The sequence below is a fragment of the Coffea eugenioides genome, chromosome 2, assembly GCF_003713205.1.
Source record: "Coffea eugenioides isolate CCC68of chromosome 2, Ceug_1.0, whole genome shotgun sequence".
Classification (NCBI taxonomy): domain Eukaryota; kingdom Viridiplantae; phylum Streptophyta; class Magnoliopsida; order Gentianales; family Rubiaceae; genus Coffea; species Coffea eugenioides.
This window is the reverse complement of record NC_040036.1, coordinates 31,326,715-31,345,193: the sequence shown is the minus strand read 5'-3', so window position 1 is coordinate 31,345,193 and position 18,479 is coordinate 31,326,715. Positions and strand designations below refer to the sequence as shown.

Sequence of the window (18,479 nt, the reverse complement as noted above, 5' to 3'; positions counted from 1 at the left end):
AAATCATGTGTGACTTTATCATCAGTTGAACACAACTAAATCTATTCGGCCCCGGCGGGCAGAGCATTTGGTTCCGTAACCTGCTCTTTAGCGGAAGGTCCTAATTTGACCCGCATTGATGACGTGGTGGCATATTTGGGCAGGATTCTTGCCATCGCAGAGGATTAGTCTGGTCCACAAGGTTATATTTGAATTGCATTTTTCTAGATTTTTTTAGAAAAATTACTATAGCGGTTTGATATATATGAAGTAAAAAGATAATTAAGAAATATATTCACGAAAAAATATAGTAATTTTTTTTTTTAAATGGCTCTCCAAACAAGGCCACGTGCATCGTGAAAAAAAAAAAACACAACTAATCTATTCAAAGTGTTTAACCACGAAACAAATAAAAGGTGTAAAGAACCCGCACGGCAGAACAATTGACAAGCTGATTGCAAGTTCCAGAAAAATATCTAAAACGGTGATTGCTTCCACCAATCAGCGTCATCCCTTCATCTTGGATGGCTGGATGCTGACGTCCCTCCCAGTCCCAATAAGTCCATAATTGCCACCCCCCAGTTTCTGCAAGACAGCTATAAAAAGGGCCCAAGGGCCGCTACTTTTTCTCCCGGAGCCTTGTCTTTATTGCAGTTCTCTACAACATTAATCCTCGACCCTTCATTCCTACAAGGGAGAATCATCACCTCCTAGGTATGTTCTTCTCATTAGCCTACTAATTTTTTCCTTTGCTTTTAACATTCTTGCTCAGAAAATTCAAATTTGTAGTCAAATATGTTTTAAGTAATATATTTCATTACTACGCTTCTTTTACTCTTCATTTTTTTTTTTGGAATTTTGAAGTTTGAAGTTATGACAATCGAGCTAATGGAAAAAGTAGTTTTTTTTCTCTGGGTAGTAATTTTATTATTCCGCAATTGTTGAAAGATATAGTAGTATTTCAGTGATTCAAATTTCCCAGTTTGACCAAAGGGCTGAACTATTTTTAAGCTCCTAGTGATGATTTTGGTGGATCACAGTGCATGTTAAGATGAAGTACTGATCCTCCAAAGTCCAAACTATAAGGAACACGTCATTGGAACGATACAAGTTAGTCAAAGATCAAATTTTTCTGTTTTTGGATAGATGCTTGTTTTGCCTATATTTTGCTAGTAGTGGAATTAAGTTGTCATGTTCTTTTAAGGTTGTATTTTTGTCAAAAACAGATCTTGGTTATTTAAGTTGTCTTGAGATTGATATGTCTCGACTGTTCCATAGTGATACTCTGTATCATCTTGGTTAGATATGAGGTGTGATTTGATTTTCTATTTCAGGGGATACTTACTAATTATAATACAGGAGTTGATGGTCATGTTGTTTCTGAGAGTGAATATGAATTTGCTTTTAATACTGGTATCATGCTTTATGGGGCATGATTTTTCACCAAAAAAAAGAAGAAGAAGCTAAACGTGCAATGTGTTTGGTTGATTCCTAAAGTTCTTAATGCTGTTATACTAATTCTGTGTACTTAGATCATGCTTGCCTAATAGTTTTTTCCAGGCCCTGTTCGAGCAGTTGAACAAATTACACTTTGAACCAGAGTGTCAGCGGATTCAGGTCTGGAAACAACTACAACTTAGGAAACGGCCATGGCTGGGATTTACATCACAGTCCTGCTACTTTTTGGTGCTATGTTAACATTCCAGCTGGAGGTTTGTATAGTATCATTATTTTGTGATTTTTATTCCTGTCCTTTGGATTTTTACTATGTCATCCTGGATTACCAGAGATTGCTAAAAGTATTAATTTCTAAGTAAACATAAGCATTGATGGATATATCAACGTACTTGGGTTCCTTTTCCCTTGTTGCCCCAAAAAAAAGGTAATATTTTTGGCTTCTGGCTAAGTTTTATCTACTAAACTGTAGTTTCATTACTACTACTTTCTTTTTATCTACTAAACTGTAGTTCCATTATCACTTCTTTCTTTTTGGCAAATTATCAATATCCACTGACATATCTGTGAATATCTGATTCCTTGTTATCTCATATAAATGGTTGATTAGTCAATGTTTCAGACAGAATGTCATACGCAATGCATCTTTACATGTGTTCATGAAGGTAAATCACTAGGATTTTTGGAAACTAGAACAAGGAAGGATCTTTTGACCATCCATTTTATTGTTTTTTGGTTCTATCAGGGAGAAACTGCTTTCCATTAGCATATAGGGATCTAGTTTTTTCTTTTTTTTTTCCTGGTAAGATCTTCATCCTTTGGAAATTGGATTGAAGTCTTTTCTTGTTAAGTCACTAGTAGCATAGGGCTGCTTTTAGAATTACTTCTCATCCTCTGTTGTTGTATCCTACCGCAATTTGTCAACAAACTGCTGTTACTATTGAGCATGGATACCAAAAATAGAATGTAAGAGCATTTTTCTTTGGGTTTAATTGGAATCCACCAAAAATAAGGTTAGTGGCCTTCAACTTTGCCAGCATCAATCTCCTTAGTAACATTTTTATAAAGGTTGTCATCAGGTCAGTTATTTTGTGTTAATTTTTCTTATCTCTTCGTATTGGACATCCTTAAGAAGAAAAAATTTCGACCTTTATTGGTTTCAAATATGATTTTGTGCGCATTTATGATGAAAACTATACAAGCCAAACTAACCTGTTCTAGCATTATTAGAGCTTGTCTAGTATACCTTTTCTCTTTCAAATTATGCTCCTGCTAGTTTTATACATCAGTTCTCATTCTTGTTTGAGATAAGGAAGCAGGAAAATGAAAAGTACTGCTGTAACCTTGAGCACCTACATTCACTGTACTTCTGGACTTTCTATTCCATTGTTTCTTGTTAAAGCTACATTAAGAAACATGCTATAAAGGAAAGAAAAGAGTCCTTCAAGTCATAAAATCACTAATTGAGCATGCTGCATTACATGTAAATTGTCTGGATGCGAGTTTTCATTCTTATCCTTTTTGTTTCCCTGCGTCATACTCTTTCCCAAGGGCTGACACATAACAGTCAGTCATCAGTTGCATGGACTTTTATGACCTAGGATCATTTACCAATCTTTTACTTCTATGACCTTAGGATCTGAAGTTCTACAGTTCTTGGGCCAGGGGGGGGGGGGTAGAGAGAGAGAGAGAGAGAACTAGTGCTATGTTAACTTGTTTAACAATACAAAATGGTTTACATTGTATGATTTATACAACCTCTGTGGTAAGAAGATTTATGTGAGAGAGAGAGAGAGAGAGTGCTACATTAACTTTGTTAACAATATAAAATGTTTAGATTGTATGATTCATTCAACCTCTGTTGTAAGCAGGTTTATGTGGAAGCATCAAATATGTGCGTGTGTGTGTGTGAGAGAGAGAGAGCTACATTACCTTTCTTCAACAATACAAAATGGTTTACAGTGTCTGACTTATACAACTTCTATGGTGACAGGTCCATGCAGAAGCATCAAATTCTCATCTTAAACATAATTCTAAGATTCTTCAGGTACTCGTGCTTAATTGACATATTGCTGTCTCTCCACATCTTTTTGAGGTATAGCTACATTGTGATGGGAGTTGTCTGATATGAAATGACCATCCAGGATTCCATTGTTGAGAGGATTAATAGTAATTCCACAGCTGGATGGAGAGCTGAAATGAATCTTCGGTTTTCAGACTACACTGTGAGTACAACTATCCACATTTAAACCTCCCCTGCCCCCTGAAAGAAAAAAAGAAAAATGAGAACATAAATAGACACATGTTCTTCCACTTTTGATATAAAAGAAGGAATAAGGAAACTTTGTAAATATGTTTGCAATTTCTTGACAGGTTGGCCAATTTAAGCAACTTCTTGGAGTCAAACCAACACCAAAGGGTGTTTTGGAGAGCACTCCGGTTGTAACACATCCTAAAGATCTGAAGTTGCCCAACCAGTTTGATGCACGAACAGCTTGGCCTCAATGTGGCACTATTGGGAGAATTCTTGGTCAGTCACATGCACGCTTGAATATATTTACTGACAATGTTTATGAAGGGTGCTAACTTTTTCCTTTTGAAATGCAACCTGTTGAAATGGCTGCACATTCTCAAGATCAGGTGACTTGATTTACCAACATTCATGCACTTCCTGTTTTTGTTCAAACATTAAATTCCACTCCTAAACAAATTTGGTTCTTGATTTGTCAGGGACATTGTGGTTCTTGTTGGGCTTTTGGTGCTGTTGAATCACTCTCTGATCGTTTTTGCATACAGTTTGGCATGGTAAAACACTGTCATGACGAATGAAATTTACCCTCTTTGTTTTTTCTTATGTCTGTAGACCAAAGGGATGTAATTGTTGTATTGCAGAATATTTCACTTTCTGCTAACGATCTCCTAGCATGCTGTGGCTTCTTGTGTGGTGATGGCTGTGATGGGGGTTATCCCATTGCTGCTTGGAGATACTTTAGATATGCTGGTGTTGTGACTGAAGAGGTAAATAATGCTTCTTCTAGTATTACATGAAAGTCTTCTAGCAATTTGAATCTAAGGTTTTGAATTTTTTCCTTGCAGTGTGACCCTTACTTTGATAAAACTGGATGTTCTCACCCTGGTTGTGAACCTGAATATCCCACCCCAAAGTGCATTCGGAAGTGTGTTAAAGAGAACTTGCTGTGGAGAAAGTCAAAGCATTTTAGCACCAGTGCCTACAGAATAAAATCTGATCCACAGAGTATCATGGCAGAAGTATATGAAAATGGACCAGTTGAGGTCTCTTTCACTGTTTATGAGGTAAAGACAGAATTAAAGGAATTTAAAGTTCTGATCCATATTTATTTAAACAAGAATTTTCTGAGCTTATTTAATATGCTTCTCCATATAGTGCTTTTTTATTTAGGGCCTGTTTGGAAGATGCAGATATGATGCCCTTGTGAACTGATGTCTTGTTTAGGGTGACTTAAGAATGGAACAGGCTATTTCATGAATATAGATCAAAACTACTTGGGAAATTTGTGATTGATAAGCAGATAAGCAATATTAACACAGTATAAATGTCAATCTATATTGTATGAACAATAGACATAAAGGTGGGTAATGGCTTGGGTCTCGAGTATGCTAGTTGTATACTGGTTTGGCTATTCTGGACTGGACTACTCCAAAACATATACTTTCTAAGTTGCTGGTTCTAATTAGTTTTTAGTGTATCCGCATGCCTTTAACATTTGAAATTTGTGAGTTAAGGTTGTCAAACTATTAATTTCTAAATGGAAAAATGTTAGGAGTTCAAGTTTAGAATGTCGTTCACATTCAAAACACAAAATCCTTATGATTACAGGGAAAACATACCAAATGTCAACTGTGAATTTTACAGATGACCTGTGGAATAGAAAAAGAGAAAACCAAGTATGAGAGTTTTCTGAAAACGAATAACCCTCTTACACATGCTAGATATCCACTGAACACCCAAGCTTCCCCAGCTGATGAGTCTCTTTCTGGGTTATTTATCTAAATATTGTCTTTTTTTGTAAGAAATTAGAAAACTAATGTTGATTTTATTGAAGTTCCATAAATGTAGAAATCTACTAACACTGTCCACAGATTTTCTTCTTCCCTTTACTTCGAATTCTGTGAGAAATTACATGCAAAAGAAACGAAGTACATTCAAGGTAACGAGAAAGAGGGCCATTGTGTCATTTAGAAGAAAGGACCAACAAACAACAGATCACAAACTCAAAAATTCTTCTTGGAACATGGTGGCGTGTCTGAGTAACAAACTCAAAACAAACTGAAGTTGACTACTTAGAAGTTGATTTTTTTTTTTTAAGAATAAGTTCCCAATAAACAAGACAACATTTGGGTAATTAGCCCACCTTTTTCTTCTCATTCTTTTATCGAAAGTTCAGTATTTTCTGTGTCTAAACCTGGATGATCAGTGAATATGATGGTTGTATCATCAAGATTGTCACTTTTGAAGTTTTGATGGCCCATCAAGGGCTGAGTGACTCCCTGGTGACGAAATTTTTGTTCAGTGCCATGGCATGTGAAAATAGGTAAATATGATTGAACAGTCATGCATGAAATGTGCTCATTCTCTTCTTCTCTTTTGGAATGATGTGATGATTTGAAGAATACTTCTTGAGACTTGAAGATTCTGTGTACGAATATCATCGTTTCTCAGTTCCTGATTCATTTGATTTCATACTTCGGGTATTTTTGCCTGTAAAAAATGTAACTGTACTGCTATTTTCTGTGAAACACAGGACTTCGCCCATTATCGTTCTGGTGTTTACAAACACACAACAGGTGATGAAATGGGCGGCCATGCTGTAAAGCTGATTGGATGGGGTACCAGTGATGACGGGGAGGATTACTGGGTATATTAATTTGTTCTTCTTAGAGATTGTTTATCATCTAATGCAACTCTTCCAGAATAGCGAGTATAATAACTACTTTTTCTGATACAGCTACTCGCAAACCAGTGGAATAGAAGCTGGGGTGATGTAAGCTCTCTATCTAATTGTTTAGGCTGTTGCTTTGCTCTGGCAAAATAAGGTCCTTCTTCATTTTTGCTGTCTTCTTGATTTGCAGGACGGATACTTCAAGATCAGACGGGGAACAAATGAGTGTGGCATTGAAGCGGATGTGGTTGCAGGAACACCTTCATCCAGGAACTTGAACTTGGTACCAGAATACGATGAGGCAGATGTCTCCCTTGATGCTTCCATCTAGGTGCAACTTGTTTTACTCAAACAGGGCTAGGCACCTGGGCAAATGCGAGAGAATAAAAATGTAATTGTAGCGTGTATTATTTACTTCAGTTGTTTGTCTCCATCGTTTTTAATATAATTGAGTAACAATGGTAATTCTTTAATAATTCAGCTATATGGAAAGAGCTGATTAACTTGGGTGTTATGTTTATGGATTAATCTTTGGCAAATGATATTGGCATTCTTAAGAAAATCTATGGCAGTCCATTTGAAAAATTTTCTCCCTTTCATGCTAAACTTTGCACCTCAAGTCTGAGTCTTTTGTTCAAAAGTTGAAATTTGGTGGTTGATTTGCATGTCATGGAAATTTATAGTCGTGTAAATTCTTATGTTACCACAGCATAATCAAATCTTGATTTTTGTTGTGACTGAAGGGAGGCAAGATAGCAACCTAAATGAAAGCTCAAACATAAGCGAGAAGAATTCATTGACTATTTCTTTGAAATTATTTTTCTTTCTTTGTTTTTGTACTTCTTTTATCTTATCCTTTTCACTCAGTCTGTGATTTCTTGCTGTACTAGTTACAAATTCACTGGCTTCTCACTTTGCTTTTACAAAAGTAAACGGTATTGATTCTTCAAAATCGAAAGAGAGTTTATCTACTAGTTGCTGTAAAAAGGCAATAATTTGGTGACTAGGAGTCTCAATTTGAAGAAAGGAAAAAGGTGAGAGTTGGAGGGGAGGGAATTGTTGGCTGCTATGGAGCATTTCCAAATCGGTTTTGTGCGAGTAGGTGGTCATTTAATGGTGTTTGAGGGTAGACCTATCATAAAAGTGAGAAAAATTTTGTTAGTGAGTGAACAAGACTTTTTCGAGAAATGCTAGTATCAATAGGTTTTATGCACTATTAGATTTGTATGTATATCACATATGTAAAATTTTTATTTGATATTCAAACTAAAGTTAGATTTCATACATCTAGATACGAGAGTATATACTCTGTCAGCGCATTAAAAATCAATCCAAACTTTATCAATAGAAAACTTAAAAGTTATAATTCTAACAATAAATAAGACAAAAGCATGTGAAAATATATCCCACAAAAGTGAAGGTAAATTGGTAAAATAACCTCTCATTCGCTCATTTTCTCCAATTTTCTCTTCTATTCAAAGGGCTTTCCACTTCACAAGGGAGATCAACATGGTCCCCTTTCCATATATTTCGTTTTATTTAATTTTTTAAATAAAGTTTCTTCTAAATTTTGATCTAAAGTTTCTTCTAAATTTTCTTGGTGAATTCTACGTCTCTTTTAGGGATTTCTAGTGAGAAATTTCTATTTCTCAAAGGGGTTTTTAGTAAGAATTTTCTATTTTTTCTTGTTTTGTTGTCAGATTGAAATTTGTTTCAAATTTGATTGTTAGATTTGACATTTTTTGGGTCTTAAATTTCTCTCAATAGATGTCAGCGTCATTATTGAACATGTTTCAATCTAATTGTTAGCAGATTTGATGATTGTAACATGCACAGAACGGAATTGCAACCTTGTTAGAAGACAACTTGAAAATTTGTTATGTATTCAAGATCTGTTCAAAAGTTTTTCAAATCTATTGTATCTATTAAACTAAATTACATATCTAATCCATTATTTCTAATGCATGTTTAACCTACCATCAAATCATACAGGATGATTTCCAACAATTGGTTAATGAAAATTGCTATTTATCAACAAAAAAAAAATGAAGCTAAATTAATAAACAACATCCTCTGATTATCCATCTTGTGTAATCAGGATAAATTGTCATAGCTGTGCCTCAAATACAGTAATAGTTTTATACTTGTACCTCAAAAAACAATAATAGATTCCGTGAAAATATCAATGCTAAGATTTTATATAATAAGTCACATTTAACTAAATAGCAAGAAAAGGCTATTTTACTTTACTTTCTCTAATCTTTTCTCAAATTACCAAAAGAATAAGAGGAATTAAATTGATAACCTCAATTTTATTGTTACGAAGCTGGATCTTTTTCCATTTTTTTTAATAGAAAAGATAATTTCATTCAAACAAATCTGCATTAATGGTAGAAAATATATCAAATAAATATGACACAAATACATATAGATCTGAAATCAATAAATATAACAGATCTAAGAAAACAATACAAATAAAAATAAAATTGATGCTTCTATATATATCTTCCATCCACATGAATCACTGTAATCCAATACATCCGTGCATGTCTGTTGACAATCAGATCTGATTAAAATTTGTTCAAGTCCAAAGAGAAATTTAGATATGACAATAATGGAGAAATTGTAGATCTAAAAAACTAGATTCCAAATCTACAAAATCTCAAATTTTACAAAGATAAAAATCTAAAAAACTCTCACAAGAAAAAATCCAGAAGAGAATAAAAGTCTCACTAGAATAATATATGAGACAAGAAACTCTCAAGGATATCCTAGGAAAGAAGAATCTCCTATTAGGAAATCCTAAAAGAGAATTCTTATTCAAATAAGAGAAACTAAAAATTATAAAGAATAGTTCCTCCCATGGGGAAAGACCAGATTTGGTCTCTCTCCTATGGGATGATGTTTTTCCATAACCACTAGAAAAAAATGAATCTTAAGCTACAAAGTTAACATAACAACCTCATCCCAAAATCCAAAGTAAAGACAAAACAGAAAAGAAAACTCTTTCCTTCACTTGGTCTCCAAAATTCTTCCTTGTTGTGGTATTAGATATGTGATTAAACATACTTGTGTCTATACAATTATAGTGTATGAACGTCTCACTTTTATTTTTTGAGGAAAAAGAAGTCTCACTTTTTATCATCATATTATTTTTTCATGTAATTCCAAGCTTCTAATTTGTCTTAAAACATCTCTCAATATAGTTGTGTGCAATACTTGTGGAACTAATTAGAACTATGCACTTCTGAAAAATTTTTAAAATGAAAAAAATGTAAAAACAAAACAATCTTATTTTTAACTTAATAAGAACAATCTTTTGTATAAAATGCAAAATTATATTTCACAAAAAAAATACTCACCATTTGGATTGAAGGAAAGGAAGGAAGGGGAAGGGACAGGATACTAATAGAAAAGAAAGGAAAAGAGAGTAAAGGAAAGTGGTTTCATTGATATTATTTGAATTAAGTATGGAAGGAAATAAAAGAAATACTAAATTTTAGTTTGGATTGAAGAAGGAAAAGAAAGGAAGGGAAAAGATCATGTGTTAATTTATAATTCAATAAAATAACTTGTCTTTCTCTTCCATTTCCCTCCATATCCTTTCCTTTCCCTTCTTAAAAATCAATCCAAATAACAAAAGGCAAATCCCTCCGATTTCCCTCCTTTCCTTCACCTTCCATTCCCTCAACCCAAGGTGCCGAAGTTAGACACAAAAATCAAGTGTGTCACCAGCTGAACCTACTCAAGTGTTTCCCATATAAATCAAACTAAGGTATCAAGAAACCACACGGCACATTGAACTTTTGGACAAGAAAAAACAACTAATGGACAAACTGATAGCTAAGTTTGAAGAAAATATGTGTTGTGTAACACGCTGATTAGTGAAAAAATGTGTAACATATGCGCTTCACCAATTAGCTTCATCCATTCGTACCGGATAGTTAAATGCTGCGGTCCCTCCCGCTCCCAACAGTCAAATGTTTGCCACCCACCATGGCGCCACCCCATCCCGTCCCATCTGCGACCCAATTTCTGCAAGATAGATTAAAAGGGGCCAAAGGGCCACTACTTTCTCCCAGTGCCTTGTCTCTCTTGCACTTCTCTACCACTTTCATCGTCAACCCCTCATTCCGACAAGGGAGAATTATCACCTTCTCCTAGGTATGTTCTTCTCATTAGCCTACTCATTTTCTCCTTTGCTTAATATTCTTGCACAGAAAAAATCAGATTTTGTATTCAAATCTTTTTGTTAAAAGTAATATATCTCATCTTTTTTGCTTCTTTTACTCTTCTTTTTTACTTTTTGGCTTTTTTGGAATTTTGAAGTATGAAGCTATGACAATCAAGCAAATGGAAAAAGTTTTTTGTTTTTTCTTTGGGAGGTAATTTTATTTTTCTGCAATTCTTGAAAGATGTAGTAGAATTTAGTGATTCAAGTTTCCCAGTTTGACCAAAGGGCCGAACTATTTTTAAGATTCTAGTGATGATTTTGGTCGATTGTGGTGTACGTTAAGATGAAGTATTATCCTACAAACTATGAGGAACGCGTCATTGGAACCATATGCGTTAGTCAAAGATCAATTTTTTCTCTTTTTGGATCGATACTTGCTTTGGCTATATTTTGCTAGTGGTGGAATTAGGTTGTCATGTTCTTTTAAGGTCGTATTTATTGTCAAAAGTAGAACTTGGTTATTTGCTTCTGTTTAATTCTTGAGATGATATGTCTGGACTGTTCCATATTGATATTCTGTTTGGTCTTGGTTAGATATGAGGTGGAATTTGGTTTTCTATTTCAGGTGATACTTACTAATTATAATACAGGAGTTGATGGTTATGTTGTTTTTGAGAATTAATATGAGTTTGCTTTTAATAATGGTATCATGCTTATGAGGCATTATTTTTCACAAAAAAGAAGCAGCAACAGCAGCAGAAGATGAATGTGCAATGTTTTTGGTTGATTTCTAAAATTCTTAACATTACTTGTATGCTAATTCCGTGTATTTAGTTAAAGTCATGCTTACCTATTTGTTGTTTTCCATGGGCTGTTTGAGCAGTTGAACAAATTAAACTTTGAACCAGAGTGTCAGCGGATTCAAGTTTAGAAACAGCTTCAAGTAAGGAAACGGCCATGGCTGGGATTTACATCACGGCCCTACTACTTTTTGGTGCTATGCTAACTTTCCAGCTGGAGGTTTGTTTAGTATCATCATTTTGTGATTTTTGCTGCTGTTCTTTGGAATTTTACCGTGTCATCCTGGATTACGAGACATTGTTAAAAGGATTGATTTCTAAGAAACATAAGCATTGATGGATGTATCAGCGTTAATCAAGTTCCTTTCCCCTTGTTGCCAAAAAAAAGGGCAATGTTTTCAGGCTTCTAGCTAACTTTTTATCTACTAAACTGCAGTTCCATTATCACTTCTTCCTTTTTGGCAAATTATCAATATGCACTGACATAACTGTGAATATCTGATTCCTTGTTATCTCAAACGAATGATTGATTAGTCAATGTTTCAGACAGAATGTCACACATGATACATCTTTACTTGTGCTCATGAAGGTAAATCACTAGGATTTTTGGAAACTTGAACAAGGGAGGATCTTTTGACTATCCATTTTGATTGTCATATTTTGGTTCTATTGGAGAGAAGCTGATTCCATTAGTGTATAGGGATCAATTTTTTATCCTGGTGAAATCTTCTTCCTTTGGAAATTGGATTGAAGTCTTTTCTAGTTGAGTCACTAGTAGGTGTAGGGCTGCCTTTAGAATTACTTCTCATCCTTTGTTGTTGTATCCTACTGCAATTTGCCAACAAACTTCTGTCACTTTTGTGCACCGATACCAAAAAGAGAATGCAAAAGCATTTTTCTTTGGGTTTAAATGGAATCCAACAAGAATAAGTTAGTAGCCTTCAACTTGGCCAGCATCAATCTCCTTAGTAACTTTTCTTTTTTTAAACGTTGTCAACGGGTCAGTTATTTTGTGTTTATTTTTCTTATCTCTTAATATTGGACATTCTTAAGAAGAGAAAATTTTGACCTTTATATTGGTTTCAAATATGATTTTGTGCACATTTATGATGAAACTGTAGAAGCCAAAGTAACTTTTCTAGCATTATTAAAGCTTGTTTAGCATTTTCTCTTTCAAATTATGCTTCTGCTAGTTTTATACATCAGTGCTCATTCTTGTTTGAGATAAAGAAGCTGGAAAGTGAAAAGTACCGCTGTAACCTTGAGCACCTACATTCACTGTACCTCAGGACTTTCTATTCCATAGCTTCTTGTTAAAGCTACATTAAGAAACATGCTATAAAAGAAAGAAAATAGTCCTTCAAGTCATAAAATCACTAATTCAGCATGCTGCATTAATGTAAATTGTCTGGATGCTAGTTTTGATTCTTATCCTTTTTGCTTCCCTGCGTCATACTCTTTTCCTGGGCTGACACTTAACAGTCATCGGTTGCATGGACTTTTATGACCTAGGATCATTTACTTATCTCACTATGACCTTAGGTTCTGAAGCTCTACAGTTCTTGGGTTGGGGGGGAGGGGGGAGGGAGAGTACAAAATGGTTTACATTGCATAATTTGTACAACCTCTGTGGTAAGAAGATTTATGCGGAAGCATCATATGTGAGAGATATATATATATATATCGAGAGAGAGAGAGAGAGAGAGAAGGCTACGTTAGCTGGATTAACTTTTTTTCTCAATATAGAATGGTTTTTACATTGTATAATTTATACAACCTCTCTGTAAGAAGGTTTATGTAGAAGCATCATATGTGTGAGAGAGAGTGAGACTGCTACGTTATCTTTGTTAACAATATAAAATGTTTACATTGTATGGCTCATTCAACCTCTGTGGTAAGCAGGTTTATGCGGAACCATCAATTGAGAGAGAGAGAGAGAGAGAGAGAGAGAGAGAGAGAGGCACTACATTAACTTTCTTTCACGATACAAAATGGTTTGCACTGTATGACTTAAGCAACTTCTATGGTGGCAGGTCCATGCCGAAGCATCAAATTCTCAGCTTAAACATGATTCTAAGATTCTGCAGGTACTCTTGGGCTTAATTGACATATTGCCTTCTCCCTACATCTTTTTTGAGGTTTAACTACAATGTAATGGAGTTGTCTGATATGAAATGAACATACAGGATTCCATTGTTGCGAGGATTAATAGTAATTCCACAGCTGGATGGACAGCTGAAATGAGTCCTCGGTTTTCAGATTACACTGTGAGTACCACCATGCACATTTAAACCCTCCCTGCCCCCTGAAAGAGAGAAAGAAAAAATAGAAGATAAATAGATACATGTGCCTCCACTTTGACATAAAAGAAAGAAGAAGGAAACTTTGTAAATATACTTGTAATTTCTTGACAGGTTGGCCAATTTAAGCATCTTCTTGGAGTCAAACCAACACCAAAGGGTGTTCTGGAGAGCACTCGGGTTGTAACTCATCCTAGAGATCTGAAGTTGCCCGACCAGTTTGATGCACGAACAGCTTGGCCTCAATGTGGCACTATTGGGAGAATTCTTGGTCAGTCACATGCATGCTTGAATTTATTTACTGATAATGTTTATGAAAGATGCTAATTTTTTCCTTTTGAAATGCAATCCGTTGAAATGGCTTCACATTCTCAAGATCAGGTGACTTGATTTTACCAACATTCATGCACTTCCAGTTTTTGGATCAAGCATTAAATTCCACTTCTAAACCAATTTACATGTTGGTTTGTCAGGGACATTGTGGTTCTTGTTGGGCATTTGGTGCGGTTGAATCACTCTCTGATCGTTTCTGCATACAGTTTGGCATGGTAAAACACTGTCATGATGAACAAAATTTACACACTTTTTTTCTTATGTCTGTAGACCAAAGGGATGTAGTTGTTGTTTTGCAGAATGTTTCACTTTCTGTTAACGATGTCCTTGCGTGCTGTGGCTTCTCGTGTGGTGATGGCTGTTATGGTGGTAGTCCTTTTGCTGCTTGGGAATACTTTACATACTCTGGTGTTGTGACTGAAGAGGTAAATAATGCTTCTTCTATTATTATATGAAAGTCTTCTCTAGCAATTTGAATCTCAGGTTTTGAATTTTTTTATCGCAGTGTGACCCTTACTTTGATAACACTGGATGTTCTCACCCTGGTTGCGGTGAATATCCCACCCCAAAGTGCATTAAGAAGTGTGTTAAAGAGAACTTGCTGTGGAGTAAGTCAAAGCATTTTAGCATCAATGCCTACAGAATAAGTTCTGATCCACAGAGTATCATGGCAGAAGTATATAAAAATGGACCAGTTGAGGTCTCATTCATTGTTCATGAGGTAAAGACAAAATTAAAGGAATTTAAAGTTCTGATCCATATTTATCTAGACGAATATTTTCGGAAATTTAATATGCTTCTCTATATGATGCTTTTTTATTCAAAGCCTGTTCGGAAGATGCAGATGTGTTGCCCTATTTTCATCTGAACTGCTGTCTTGTTTAGGGTGCCTCAAGAATGGAACATGCTATTTCATGAATATAGATCAAAACAATTCGGGAAATTTGCGATTGATATGCAGATGAGCAATATTAACACACATATAAAAGTAAATCTATAATGTATGGACAATAGACATAAAGTTGGGTAATGGCTTGGGTCTTAATTATGGTATTTGTATACTGGTTTGGCTATTCTAGACTGGACTATTCCAAAACATATACTTTCTAAGTTGCCGGTCCTAATTAGTTTTTAGTGTATCAGGTGCGTCTAGCATTTGAAATTTGTGAGTTAAGATTGTTAAACTATTAAATTCTAAATGGAAAAATGTTAGGAGCGTTAAGTTTAGTACGATGTTCAAATTCAACACACAAAATCCATATGATTATGGGGAAAACATGCTAGATGTCAACTGTAAATTTTACAGACAACCTGTGGAATAGAAAAAGAGAAAATCAAGTATGAGAGTTTTCTGAAAACGAAAATCCCTCGTACACATACTAAACATCCACTTAACGCCTAAGCTTCCACAATTGTTGAGTCTCTTTCTGGGTTATTTGTCCAAATATTGCCTTTTTTGAAAGAAACTAGAAATACTTCTTAAGATTAAAAGATTCTATATGTGAATATCATCATTTCTCAGTCCCCGATTTGTTTAATTTCATACTTCGGGTATTTCTGCTTGTAAAAATTGTAACTGTACTTCTATTTCCCGTGAAACACAGGACTTTGCCCATTATCGTTCTGGTGTTTACAAACACACAATAGGTGGTACAATTGGTGGCCATTCTGTAAAGCTGATTGGATGGGGTACCAGCGATGACGGGGAGGATTACTGGGTATATTAATTTGTTCTCCTTAGAGATTTTTTATTCTCCAATGCAACTCTTCCTGAATAGGGAGTAAAATTACTACTTTTTCTGATACAGCTAATTGCAAACGAGTGGAATAGAAGCTGGGGCGAAGTAAGCTCTGTATCTAGTTCTTTAGGTTGTTGCTTTAATCTGACAAAATAAGGTCCTTTTTCACTTTGCTGTCTTCTTGATTGGCAGGACGGATACTTCAAGATCAGACGGGGAACAAATGAGTGCGGCATTGAAGCAGAAGTGCTTGCAGGAACACCTTCATCCAGGAATCTGGTACCAGAATACAGTGATGCAGATGTCTCCCTTGATGCTTCTATCTAACTGCTGCCTGCTTTACTTAAACAGGGCTAGACGCTTGGGCAAAACACGAGAGAATAAAAACGTAATTATAGCATGTATTATTGACTTCAGTTGTTTGCCTCCATCCATTTTAATATAATTAATAACCATAGTAACTCAGTTGTACTAGAATGCTACTGTAATTGGTTCAAACTTTTCAAACTTTGTCTACATATCTTCATCGTTTACTGCTGTAATTTTGTCATCCTCGTGTGCATCTATCTCAGATTTCAAGTATCAAAGTTCTCCTGTTTGAGCATGATCTTGCTTGTAATTTTTTCCCTTGGCGTTCTTTGGGTGCAAATGGGAGAAACCAGGACCAATTATTTCATAATTTACTTTTCCTTTCACCTCTCATGCTTGTTTTGGCCTAAAATTTATTTCATATTTGGCGAGCGACATAGAGTAGAATAAAGTGTCTAAAGGATGCCGAATTTGGAATTGGTCTTCATGCGGATGCGTAAATAGGGTTCACCTGAATATGGATTTTTTTTTTTTAATTGAGGGTGGGGTGACAAATTGAAAATGTTGAGCAAAGAGGTGTCTTTTCTATGCAAATCTTGATAAGAAAAAGGGCAAAAAAAGTGTTTAGATGTAATATTTCTTCACAAAAAAAAAGAAAAAAAAATTGTGAAGGTGTATTAATTTGCAAATGAGCTAAATTCTTGGGGGGTTAAAATGAAATAGAACAATGTTGAATTGGAATTAAGCTCTTCTAGTCCCTTGGAGTATACTATAAACTTGTCATCCATTGTCTCAGTAGATTTATGTTAGCTTCTTTCAGAATATCTTGAGCATTTATGCTTCAGAACTGTTCCCTGCTGTGCTGAAGCTTATTCCCATGGGAAAAAGTTTTATATGCGGACGTGCTAATTTCCCTAGCTGAGAAATTCTACAATTTCATTTTTTTAATCCTGCTATTTGGTTGATGAAGTTAACGGTTTAGATTGTGGATTTTGTTGTCATTTTCAATATTCCTTAGATGTTTCAATACATATTATTATTTAACATGCAAGATTGTGTGGAAGAATATGAAAGTTCCTCCATGTTTGCAAACAGAAAATTCACGAAGTGGCCACTGAACTCGTACGGACCTCGCTATAGGTAGAGGATGAGAATGTGGTCTCTAATAAAAAGAAGAAATGGAATTGAAAATGTTTTCTGGAGCCACTCGCCATGGCTGATTTTTCTGGAAGAAAAAGATGAAGAAGGCCGGTTTGGACTTGTGGGTAATATGGGGCTTATTTACCTTTTTTTTCAATTTCTTTTGAAGAGTATAAAGAATTTGCTGATTTACCGATTTAAAAAGGTTAATTTTTTGGTATTTTTCCCCATTTGCCATACTAATAATGCATGTCGTCTTGTACTATCTCTAATCTAAGAATAAAAAATTACTAAAACATCATGAGTATTCCATCTGAGTTTTTTTTTTTTTTGTTTTTGTTTTTTTTTTTGGTTGGTGCTCTGTTGTGTCAAGTTTTATTTTATATAAAAAGATAAAATTTGCCAAAGGATTTTTAGATAAGTTTATTGCACATTTCAATTAGGATTATCCTTTGTAGTGATTTTTCGCAATCACAACTATTGATGTATTTTATATGTGCATAATTTAAATTCATATTATGTGATGCGATCCAAACTTGCTAGTATGAAAAAAAAAATTATACACTGACAGTGTATAAAAAACTTACACTTTCAATTTTATTGTCAAATTATTTATTCTTTTAAGAAGATGTATAGTACCGAATATTCATTTGTCATATGTAGCTTTAGTACTAATTCATTAAAGCATTTCGATAACCAAAAAAGGAAAAAGGAAAAAAATGTAAGGAATTATACTATAAATATTTGTTGCATGCATATGGCTGCTTTCTTCACTAGCTTTTTGTGTGTGATGATTTAAGAAAAGATATAGTAGCATGCACTTCAACGAAGTCAATTTTTAGCACAATATATTTAATCTAGGTTAATCAAGTTAATTTGATGTGATATATGTAAAATAAAAGGTGATTAAAAAAATATATTGATGATACAAGCAAATAAATTTTGATAAATAATCTGCAATCCAAACAAACTCAGTATTAGCAAACGACTTAGGTGGAGGCTTTAAGAGCGAGATTTTGAGTAGGACTGTCAATGGGATCGGATTAGTTCGAGTTTGGCCCGTTAGGCTAAAAAAAAGATCACTGAGCCTATGTTTTAAATTTTTAATTAGGCCGGACAGAGTTTGGGTTCAAATATTAGGTTCGAACTAAATGTAAGTCGAGTTTGGATCATACTAGACTCAAATTTGATTAAAACCCGACGCATATATGAGTATAATTATATATGTAAAAAATATATAATAATATATATAATTTATAATTATCTATGTTATATATAAAGAAAGAAGAGGGGGATTGGGGTAAACAAAAATTTGTCACTTTATATAC

At 34.6% G+C, this 18,479-nt stretch overlaps 2 protein-coding genes across 4 annotated transcripts; both read left to right on the top strand.

Moving 5' to 3' along the window:
* Positions 1 to 590: 590 nt before the first annotated feature.
* LOC113763259 (cathepsin B-like protease 3) lies at positions 591 to 6,941 on the top strand. Of its 3 annotated transcripts, none has more exons than XM_027307017.1 (12): positions 591 to 693; positions 1,540 to 1,691; positions 3,428 to 3,481; positions 3,579 to 3,659; positions 3,808 to 3,964; positions 4,070 to 4,074; positions 4,165 to 4,239; positions 4,327 to 4,452; positions 4,531 to 4,749; positions 6,219 to 6,332; positions 6,423 to 6,458; positions 6,547 to 6,941. In XM_027307017.1, the coding sequence occupies exons 2-12, from the start codon at positions 1,629 to 1,631 to the stop codon at positions 6,685 to 6,687; spliced, it is 1,071 nt and encodes a 356-aa protein (XP_027162818.1). In that variant the 5' UTR covers positions 591 to 693; positions 1,540 to 1,628; the 3' UTR covers positions 6,688 to 6,941. The 3 variants fall into 3 exon arrangements, with proteins under 3 accessions (XP_027162818.1, XP_027162817.1, XP_027162819.1); XM_027307016.1 differs by having other exon boundaries at positions 594 to 693; positions 1,530 to 1,691; XM_027307018.1 differs by having other exon boundaries at positions 606 to 693; positions 1,555 to 1,691.
* Positions 6,942 to 10,382: 3,441 nt separating this feature from the next.
* LOC113760745 (cathepsin B-like protease 3) lies at positions 10,383 to 16,321 on the top strand. Its single transcript, XM_027303444.1, has 12 exons — positions 10,383 to 10,520; positions 11,414 to 11,550; positions 13,364 to 13,417; positions 13,517 to 13,597; positions 13,745 to 13,901; positions 14,007 to 14,011; positions 14,104 to 14,178; positions 14,263 to 14,388; positions 14,469 to 14,684; positions 15,568 to 15,681; positions 15,772 to 15,807; positions 15,895 to 16,321. The coding sequence occupies exons 2-12, from the start codon at positions 11,488 to 11,490 to the stop codon at positions 16,027 to 16,029; spliced, it is 1,062 nt and encodes a 353-aa protein (XP_027159245.1). The 5' UTR covers positions 10,383 to 10,520; positions 11,414 to 11,487; the 3' UTR covers positions 16,030 to 16,321.
* The last annotated feature ends 2,158 nt before the right edge of the window (positions 16,322 to 18,479 follow it).

Coding starts and splice junctions, on each gene's coding strand:
- LOC113763259 (XM_027307017.1), top strand. CDS start 1,629: ATGGCTGGGATTTACATCACAGTCCTGCTACTTTTTGGTGCTATGTTA. Junction 3,660..3,807: donor TTCGGTTTTCAGACTACACT/GTGAGTACAACT, acceptor ATTTCTTGACAG/GTTGGCCAATTTAAGCAACT. Junction 6,333..6,422: donor ATGACGGGGAGGATTACTGG/GTATATTAATTT, acceptor TTTCTGATACAG/CTACTCGCAAACCAGTGGAA.
- LOC113760745 (XM_027303444.1), top strand. CDS start 11,488: ATGGCTGGGATTTACATCACGGCCCTACTACTTTTTGGTGCTATGCTA. Junction 13,418..13,516: donor ATGATTCTAAGATTCTGCAG/GTACTCTTGGGC, acceptor ATGAACATACAG/GATTCCATTGTTGCGAGGAT. Junction 13,598..13,744: donor CTCGGTTTTCAGATTACACT/GTGAGTACCACC, acceptor ATTTCTTGACAG/GTTGGCCAATTTAAGCATCT.